The 10,471-nt window shown below is 42.4% G+C and overlaps 1 protein-coding gene across 1 annotated transcript in view; it reads right to left on the minus strand.

Annotated features, from left to right (window-relative positions):
- ALAS2 (5'-aminolevulinate synthase 2) overlaps positions 1-9,678 on the minus strand; it is a 26,937-nt gene extending 17,259 nt beyond the window's left edge. The window contains 4 exon segments of the mRNA XM_017889717.1: positions 2,054-2,164; positions 3,013-3,135; positions 4,445-4,640; positions 9,555-9,678. Coding sequence (XP_017745206.1) covers positions 2,054-2,164; positions 3,013-3,135; positions 4,445-4,625 — 415 coding nt within the window. The 5' untranslated portion in view covers positions 4,626-4,640; positions 9,555-9,678.
- Positions 9,679-10,471: the final 793 nt, after the last annotated feature.

Consider the following 10,471-nt stretch of genomic DNA (forward strand, 5'->3'; position numbering starts at 1 on the left):
TGAGGCTAATAATACTTTCCTTGGAGAATTGTGAGCATCTGACAACCAACAACATGTAATATATTCAAACTAATAAATGGCACATGGTAATAGTAGTATTATTACTGCTATAGTATTAGTAGTCATAATAATACCAATAAAGATAGCTAATATTCAATTATATTATTATAGCTAACATTTAATGAATGCCTAATACATGTAAGTTCTTTCCTAGGAACTTTATAAATATTTAATTTATTCCTTACAACAATGCTCCAAGGACATTTCTATTAGTATCTCCATTTTACAGATGAGGGAACTGGGGCATTAAGTGTTAGGTAACTTGACGAGGGTCATGCAGCAAGTAGTGTTCATCAAGTAAGTAACTCAGAGCCCACTTCTTTAACCATTACCACTACAAGATGGGGTAACATTATTTCTAGGATAAATTGAAATAATGTTTGCCAAAGGGCTTGTTAAACTCTAGAACTCTTTACATGAGACAGAAATCATGTTGCAGACAGCAATTTATATGGCTGCTCGAGGTGCAAATTGGCAACATTCTTGCTGCAGAGATGTTTGGAAATAAGTATCAAAAGTTTTTAAAATGCACATACTGACATATCTAGAGAAATATTTGCAGCATAATTGACAGACAAATGATTGATACTCAGAATTTATTATATAATCTCTGAAAAATTAACATGAAAAATTTCAACCCAGTAGAAAAATGGGCATAGAATAAATGTAGAAAAAGATTATTAATAAGGAAAAATAAAACTGGGAAAACAAAATTTCACCTATCAATTGATAAAGATTTAAAGTTTGATAATATCAAGTGCTGGTAAGGGTATGAGACTATGGATACCCTCCTTGTTAACTGGTACAGCCATGTTGGAGGGCTAATTGGCAATATCTATTAATATAAAAAATGTACACACCCTTACATCCCAATAATTTCCACCTCTGATTGTCTATCCTGGAGAAACACTTGCCTGTGTGCACAAGGAGATACATTCAAGGATGTTTATTGCACTACTGTTTGTAATAGAAAAAACTGGAAGCAACCGAATAGAGGAGTAGCCAAATAATCTCTATTATATCTATGCTACAAAATATTTGGAAGCATTGAAAAGTAGGGTAGATACATATGTGTTCAAATGGAAGCATGTCTACAGTATATTGTTGAGTGAAATAAAAGGCACAGAGCAAAATATATAGCAAGATATTATTAGGTAAAAATAAAAATTGAAAAAGGTAATACTCTACATTTTCTTTGAGTACATTTGTATATATGTAAAACCAACCTTCAATCTAAACTGAGAGAATACAAAAAATTGGAAACAACAACTTAAATTGTAGATGCTTGATTAACTGAATGATATTGAATCCATACTATACCCATGACATATTTTTAAGTGAACAAAACAGCATAACAAACTCCAGGTAAAATAAGATCACACTTCTAACAAAAGCGTGGGTGTGGTGAAGAGAGCAGAGGGTGTGTGTGTGTGTGTGTGTGTTTGCGTGTGTGTGTGTGTGTAGCCATAGAAAAATATCAGGGAGAAAATACAGCAAAAACTTAGTGGTGGAACTCTGCATGACTTAAATTTCCCTCCTTATACTTTCCTGTATATGTTGAAAAATATTTTACCATGAATCATATTCCTTTTATATTAGAAAATAATGCAAATGTCATTATGAAAATGAATATAAACACATATAAGAATGGGGAAAAGGTGCTCTATGAAGGGTGAGAGTTTTTGAGGGAAGCATGGAGAAGAAATAATGAGAGTAAGCCTAATATTTAATGAAGCCTCATTAGAAACACTTCCATAAATGTAATTTTATTTTCTTCTCATGGTAACCTATTGAGGTAGGTACTAAATGCCACGGAAGGAAAGTGTCTTACTTGCCAAAACACCTAGATCCAGCAAGTGTCAGCATTAAATTTTAAACTCAAATTTCCTTTGGTTCCAAGGCCCTTCTGTGCTGTTTCCCCTACTATGACAGAGGCCCTTTCAGAATGCCTTCCCTATTCTGATCCCCTTTATTTCCACCTCAGCAAACTCACCAGGCATATTGTTCTGAATCAGGTGTGTGACTTTCCCAGAGATCTGCTTCTGCTCCTGGGGACTGGAAAATGACTTCCTTAGGCTGGCTGAGACCAGGGAGCTAGGCAGATCTGAGATGGAATGTGAGATTCATTGGCCATGAAGAGAATGGGGGAAAAAGAAAGCACGTGTTGTCCTCTTTAAGCTCAACGCAACATGAAAATTCAAGTTTATAAGGTAAGGACGCCTTCTGCAGCGAGAAGAAATCTTCTCCAAGGTGAGCTTCTATTTATCTACCTGAATGGAGACTATTACATTGTTAGGAAACCTTCTATAAGGTGAATCATACTTCTCTCCACTAGGATTTTCCCTTGGGTGAGGTAACTGGGGCAGCCACCCTGGGTCCTGCATTTAGAAAGTAGATGCAGGATAATGTACCTTATTCTTCTTTTCTAAACATCATTAAATTTCAATTTTGAAGTTTTTGTCCTTAATGATATTCCAAAGGGGCCTATGAAAGATGCCAACAGTGTGGCCATACCTCAAGGGTGATTATCTTGGGTGGTCTGCACTAATTAAGCTGACCTGGGGATCTGCACCCTAGTTAAAGGAGGTACCTACTCCCAGCTCTTTCTCTTTCATGCAAATCCATATTCTCATAGAGTGGTCTTGCTGAAATGTGGGACCCCAGCCTGTTGGGATCAATTTAGCCACCTGAAAAAGAAGAGTCAAAATTCTAGAGGGCTCATCTTAGAATAATGACTAAAAGTTTCAGGAGCCTGTACATGTGCGTTTGTCAGGAATTGTGTGCTTCAGCATACAGCCTAAACTGTTGCCTACCGTGGCTCCCCTGGAAAGAATGGACTTCTTATCATGGGATGTGTACTGGCTGCTTTTGTATTAGCCTAGCTCAGGACTGTGATGTAGTGGGTTCAAGCATTAGGAGTAAAGGTTGCATAAGGTGGAACTTGACTCCAACCTGTCTTGAAAGCCTTCACATCCTCCTGCACTTCTGGGGCTGCCTTCTGCACAATCTTGCTCTTCCCATCCTGGAGTTCCGACAGCATGAAGGGACAGTGGCCCTTGGCCCAAGATGGAGAATCTATGCAAAGGTAAGAGAGTAATTTGGGGTGCATTTCTAGTCATAAGTTCAGCTCAACAATAATTACTTAGATCTAATGTACCCCAAAGCTCTATCTCAGGCTATCATAGAGACACAGAGATAGATGAGTCTGGTCCCTGTGCTAGGGGAGCTCCTAAGCTGGTGAGAATGGCATACACTGAAGACACATTGTGAACAGTGCTGGAATAGAGGAAGTAAAGGGGCTACTGAAGTCGAGAAGAGGGAGGGGAAATGAGCCAGAATTGGAATTAGACAGCTTGGAGGTCTAAGCAGGCTTTGCAGAGGAGATGATTAGTGTCAAAGCTTAGTGTCAAATGAGAAGTATGAGATTCTCCAGTATGGGGTCTAGGAGAGGGTAATCTGACAGGAGCAAAGGCACAAACTCTTGACACAGTAGTTGATTTAGGCAATTTTAAGTAGTTTCAGCATGTCTGGAGTATAGTGTGTGAGGGACACGACAGTGATAATTTTTCTTTTCTTTTCCCTCTCCTCTCCTCTCCTCTCCTCTCCTCTCCCCTCCTTTTTTTTTTTTTTTTTTTTTTTTTTTTTTTTTATGACAGATTCTCGCTCTGTGGCCCAGGCTGGAGTACAGTGGTGCGATCTTGGCTCACTGCAACCTCCGCCTCCTGGGTTCAAGCAATTCTCTGCCTCAGCCTCCCAAGCAGCTGGGATTACAGGCACCCACCACCACGCCCGGCTAATTTTTTTATTTTTAGTAGATACGGGGTTTCACCATCTTGGCTAGAGTGGTCTTGAACTCCTGACCTCGTGATCCACCCACCTCGGCCTCCCAAAGTGCTGGGATTACAGGCGTGAGNTTTTATGACAGATTCTCGCTCTGTGGCCCAGGCTGGAGTACAGTGGTGCGATCTTGGCTCACTGCAACCTCCGCCTCCTGGGTTCAAGCAATTCTCTGCCTCAGCCTCCCAAGCAGCTGGGATTACAGGCACCCACCACCACGCCCGGCTAATTTTTTTATTTTAGTAGATACGGGGTTTCACCATCTTGGCTAGAGTGGTCTTGAACTCCTGACCTCGTGATCCACCCACCTCGGCCTCCCAAAGTGCTGGGATTACAGGCGTGAGCCACTGCGCCTGGCCGAGAATGAGACCCTTTCTAGAGGACCTGGCAGAAGACAGATCCTGGGTATATTTTGGGGCCAGTTCATGCTATCTTGACACTTTTCACATGAACCCTCCTAATTATTAGGCAAAGATGGCCAGTATGACTTGGAACTTTTACCCCAGGACAGTAACATTCTCCCCTTTTGCTAGCAGCCTCTTCTTACCTCCTCCAGCCTTTGTTGCCTTAAGGTGGATTTGAGAACAGTTTGGTCCTTGGGTAGCCAGGATGGGACAGTGTCCAACACCAAACAGGAACTGATGAGTCTTAACCACCTTGCCTAGGAGGCTTGTGGGGCCCCGGGCAAGCACTGGGCAGCACTGTAGCAGCATGGCTGCAGTCACCATCTTGAGCCCGAAGTCCTGCAGAAGATATGGAAGAGATGAGATTCCATCATGAGGGCCTGGCCAAAAGCCAGGTCTTTGATCCTCATCTTCAGCTTCCCACCCAAAACTTGCTGCCTCTGAGATGCTCTTATTGCCCTTCCAGGGAAAGAACTTCTTTCCCAATGTTAACATGTACCAATAAAACATCATAGAGGAAGAAATAAGAAACTGACTACTGGGCAAAGAGGTGAAGGAAAGAGTGCTAACTGGAGGTCAGAAAGCCTGGATTCTGACTCACTCTGGCACTGACTACCTCTGTGATGATGAGGATCACTGAAATGTGTTTTTGTGTGGCAGGATGAGAACTGCCAACCCACTAACCCTTTGATCAATACTTAAGGCCAAGAATCTTTCTAAGAATGTTGGTCTTAGCCAAGTGAAGATTCAGCCTGCTAATGCAAACATATGTCATTGAGCAGAGCTCCTGAGGCTTGGCCCAGGGTGTTTCCTAAGCAGGATCAGCCGGAGAGGGAGAAGGAGCTTGAGGTCAAATGTATCAGTTTAAGGAAATCAAGGGAACAGGAAGGAAGGGTAGGCCCTAGGTCCTACAGACTATGTGCCACCAGCCTGGTATTATGCTGTCTTTGAATTTGCTCCTGTCTCTTGGATAAGCACAGATCTAGGAAGAGGTGAAAGCAAGTCCCAGTGGGGCTGGAAAACAAGGCACAAAGACATAGTCTATGGGTTAGTGAAACAGGCAGAGGCCAAGACAGAGAAGAGAAAGGGGGCAGAGAGATCAGAAAAAGAGAAAGCAAATGACACATAGGCACTCAATAAATATTTGTTGAATTTTGGGGTAAATTGATGAATGAACAGAGTCTGAAATTGAGGAAGAAGAAGGGACTAGGAGAAAAACTAGAAGAAAAGAAAATGTAGGAAAGATAAAAAGAGGAAAGTAGAGAGAGAACAAAGATGTGGTGGTGGTGGTAGAGTTAAAAGAACAGAAATTGAGGGAGAAAAAGAGATCAAAGGTAGAGGGAAAGGGAACAGGGTGGAGATGAAAACAGATTGAGAGAAAGAGAAAATGAAAAAAGAAAAAGGAGGTGGGGATAGCGCACACAGGGATAAAGGCAGAGACAGACAGACCAAGGGACACGAAAGGGACATGAGGAGAGATCAATGAGTCTAGAGGATTATACAAAGATTCATAGAAGTGAGAGCAGGAGTGGAGAGAATCCATCAGGGGTAGAGAGTCAGTCAGACACAAAGATAAAAAAATGCTTCCAGAAATTGCAAAAGGCTAAGTGAGTTTGGAGAAGAGAATCGTGGCCCTAATTGAGGGAGATGAGAGAGAGAGACCAAAGGACAGAGAGAAGAGAGTAGAGAAAAATGACAAGATCAAAGGATAGAGACAGAGAGGTGACTAAAGTGGGGGGATGAGGGTTAAGAGGAGTGAGAGCTGAGAGACACCAAGAGAAAGACAGCTAGAGAGAGCAAGAAGGAGAGATAGATGTAAAGAAAAAGGGCAAATTGGAAAGACAGAGTCAAAAAGTGAGACAAGATAAGGGACAGTACAATGGGAGAGACATGGGAGAATGTGGGAAGACTAAAGCCCTGACACTGTGAAGAAAGTTACTGAGTAGAATCTACTAGCACTCTCAGCCTTATGTTGTGAGGGACAGTTCAGCTCATGGCCCTGTCCTCATATGGCAACCTCCTTCATCTCCCTCCCTTCCTGATCTCATAGAATAAGCACCCTCCCCCTACCTCACAAAACAACCTCTTTTTTCTTGTTCCATCCCAGAACAACCTCTCCCCTTCTCATGGGCTGTCACAGCAGCCTGGGTTGGTATGTGGGGCCAAGGCATGTGGGCCCTGAAATTGGAAACGACAGAAGGGTTGTTGGAGGGACTAAATGAAACAATCCAAGTTAAGCCTTTAGGGTAGTGTTTGGCACATAGTAAATCTTCAATAAATGTTAGCTTTTCTTATTAAAATTCCAGCTCTCCAATTTCATTGTTGGATGTTCTTGTACAAATTACTTCCCCTCTCTGGATCTTGGCCTTCATCAGCTGTCAAATATGAGGTAATTATGGCCACTTCACATGGTAGGTAAGGAATTGGATCCAGTGCGTACCTCATATCTGGAGATATGTGTTTTCCTTCCCCTGCCTGCTTGTGAAAGCTAAAGCACTTGGGGCTGAGCCTGTAGACCACAGATAAAGCTGCCAGAGTTTATCGCCATTGGGGTCTGACTGCTCCCCAAGCTGAGACCAGGGCGTGGGAGAGAAGAGGATCCCCTTTCTGGAATCACGTCTGAGCATCTGGCTAGAGCTGGCCCTGGCTATTGGTGGTAAGAAGTGGATAGCCCAGAAGTGCAGGCAAGGCAGATGACAAGGCTCCAGGCTCCTGTAAACTCCCCCAACATCAATCCTGGCAACAATAATGCCAACAACATTGGGGTATGTAGTGGGAAGGAAAGCCCCCAATATTGGAGGCAAAGTCCAGTCCTGCCTTGGGATGGTGGAGAAGGCCTACCTCCTGTATATAAAAACAGAAGAAATTAAACACACGTCATTACTAGGGGGCTTTTGGCCATGATATGCTCAGGGTCCTGGGAAAATATAGACCATTTCTTGGCATTCGTTGAATTCTCAAGTTCTTTCAAACTTCTGTTCTCATTTCTCTTGTTCTATTATTCCTTTCCTGAAATTTGCTCTGCCTCACTCTGCCTGGCCATCATTATACCCACGACCTTGTAGTCTAGTTACCATGGGCTCTGTTTCTATTCCATCTCATTACCCACCAAGAGACTAGAGTGAGTAAAATTGAATCAAGGAAGCATTTTAGTCAATTTAGGGTATAAAGAGCATAGGCTCTAGAGCCAAACTACTTGAGTTTGAATCCTGGCTCCACCATTCACTAGCTTTGGGACCTTAGAAAAGTCACTTCCCTGCTATACATCTTATATCTGGAAAATATTGGTAATAACAAAGACAATCTGCATCACAGGAATGTTGCGAAGATTCAGTAAGATAATCCATATAAAGCATTTAGCAGAGTAACTATCCCAGAGTAAAAGTGAAAAGTGTTAGTTATTATATTTAATTGATAGACTTTATTATTTTTATTTTCTCCATTTCCCATGTAGAAGAAATGAAGGTACGCCAAGGGAAGTCACATGAATATACCAGGCTGGGTTTGGGAAGCTAGAGACTGATTCTTGTCCCAATCCTGTACAATTTATTGTGTGAACTTGGGCTCTGTAATTCCCCTCTCTGGGCTTTGGTTTCTCCACTGACATTGGGCTAGATAATTTCATAGATCCCACCTAGTTCTGATAGTCAAACACTCACAGAGCCCTCTGTGCCAGGCCCTGTTCTCATGTCAACCCTGTGATGATAGGGAAACTGAATCCCAAAAAGATTAAGTAACTTGTCTAGATCAGAAAGCTAGTACATAGGAGAAGCAGGATTTGAACCTAGGCAATCTGTTTCCAGAGATTCCTAACTTAATCATTATGGATCTGTGATTCAAATGTTACTACCTTTTTTTCTTGACTGAGGGCCTGACTCTAGACATTTATCTCCTCTGCTGCACTAACATAGGCCTCTTTCCAGGTCATATGCCATTTGTCACCAATGCCTTACCAAAGGAACAGATCTGTAACTACAGTGGAATTTCAGGTACTGTTGGATATTAATTTACTCTACCATTTAATAACTTATGCACCTACCATGTGGTAATGCTTGCCAGGCATCTTCTTAAAACAATACTTTTAACCAAAGAGATGATGGTGAAATTTCAGACCAAATAACAGATCATTACTGAAAGGTTTTTCCTATGACTTTAAAATCCTCTCTCGTGTCAGCACCCAATCTGTATTCCCAGAGCTCAAAAGGTCCAACTGCAACTCTACCCCAGCAGAGAGCCAGAAAACACTCATTGCAGCATTCCTTGTCCCCACACCCCACCCCTTTTGTGGCCTGCTTTGCAAAAGTCAATTAGGTCTGGAGGAGAAGTGGTAATTTCTCTTCAGGAGTTGGAAACATCAGGCCTTACTTCTCTTCTTAGTACCACTTTCCCACCACAGAAGAATCATATAGAACTTTAGATAACTGGAATCAGAGAATCAGAAATTCTTAGAAACAGGAAAATTTAGAAGATCACAGCATCAAAACTAGAAAGGGTGGTGGAAATTACAGGCTAAGCCTTTTTTTCAGAGGGTGAATGACTTGTCTAGGGTCTCACAGCGAATTAGGATGAGAATAGAAATCTGTTTACTTTTTGTATAGTGACACTACATTCCTCTTCCACTGTCTTCACTTATTTCTGCTAATTATTCATCTCTCAATTCCCCCAAATCTCTCCTTACCCAATTCATCATTCCCATCACCCCCATATCCTCTTAGTTTCCCTCCCTAGCTCTTCTCCGCATCCCTAGGCTCCCCATGGGCTCTGACCCACTGAGCTCTGCTGTCAGTCCAGCAGGTAGAGGGAGTCAAAGGGAGAGAGGAATGGGGAATTGCAGAAAGAAATATGAAGCCATCGTTCTTGATAGAGAGGAAGAGGAGACAGAAATGCAGAGACAGAAATACAGAGCCAAGGAAAGAGACAAAAAGGGGGAAGAGAAAGAAATTTAGAGAAAAAGATAGAACTCAGAGGAGGGAAAAATAAGAGAAAGCAAGAGTGTCAGAGAATGATGAAATGAAATGAATAATCTTGAAAACTAACAAAGGAAAGTAATGAAGGGAAAAAGAGAGAAGAAAGCTGAAAATGAGGAAAGACAGAAAGAGACATGGGAGATAAAAGAAAATGAAAAGAGACAGATTCTGAGAAACAAACAAAGGAAAAAGTCAGATCTACTCAGACCAGAGAGTCAGTGTGTACAGCCCTGAGAGACCAGCTGGCAGACCAGAGAGAGGGTGCCAGGCTGAAAGCAGCTCTTACCTGTTGCCCTGCACTGAGGACGAACGAACGACGGGTGGGTACTGTGGGTTAGGACCTGGCATTTATCCCTTCTCCTCTGACTCAGCCCCACCCACCCTGCCTTCTGCTGGCCTGGCCCTGCATTGGCCCCAAAGGTATCTCAGTCCCTTCCTTGCTAGAGATAAAACCCAAAGTAGCCCCTCCCTCTAGTGTACCCCCTCCCCCAGCTCTGGCTCTTCCCTATTTTCTTTTCTCTCCAGGACAGCAAAATTAGCTCATTTGGGCTTTGGAATCAGACCATCCACCTAGAGCTGGGGTATCTTGATCTATCTCTGAATATAGATCTCCTCAGCTATAAAAGGAGGGCAATAGAACCCAGAAGTGACTGTAGCACAAGTTGGGAGGGCTCTGGAGTCAGACCTAGAATACAGTGTTGTGCTTATGAGCTCTAACAGTCAGCTTCCGCAGACTAGATCCCCGGTTGTGGTAACAATTTGGTAATATCATGTACATAGCACAGTGCCTGGTCCAAATAAAATAACAGCTACTTTTGACTGAGTGCTTACAATGCACCAGACCCTTCATTAAGTGCTTTACATGAATTAATTTAGCCATGTAAGGACCCTAAAAGATAGGTACTATTAACCCTGTGTTACAGATGAAAAAACTGAGGCTCAGAGAGGTGAGGTAACTTGCTGATAATTACCCAACTAGAAAGTACAGAGGCCGCCTATGAACCTAGGCAATCTAGTTACAGAACCCACACTCTTCTCTTCCTCTCATAATATACAATTTAAAATGTGAAGTTCTCTGTCTTATCTTTTCTATCACCTTCTCCTCCCTTTTTCATTTTCTCTCCCTTTTGTCACTCTCTTTTTCCCCTTCTCTTATCAATCCTAAGGCAGCAGGACCATGTTATAACCAATTTCATCTTTAGA

The sequence above is a fragment of the Rhinopithecus bieti genome, unplaced genomic scaffold, assembly GCF_001698545.2.
Source record: "Rhinopithecus bieti isolate Rb0 unplaced genomic scaffold, ASM169854v2 scaffold_19905, whole genome shotgun sequence".
Classification (NCBI taxonomy): Eukaryota; Metazoa; Chordata; class Mammalia; order Primates; family Cercopithecidae; genus Rhinopithecus; species Rhinopithecus bieti.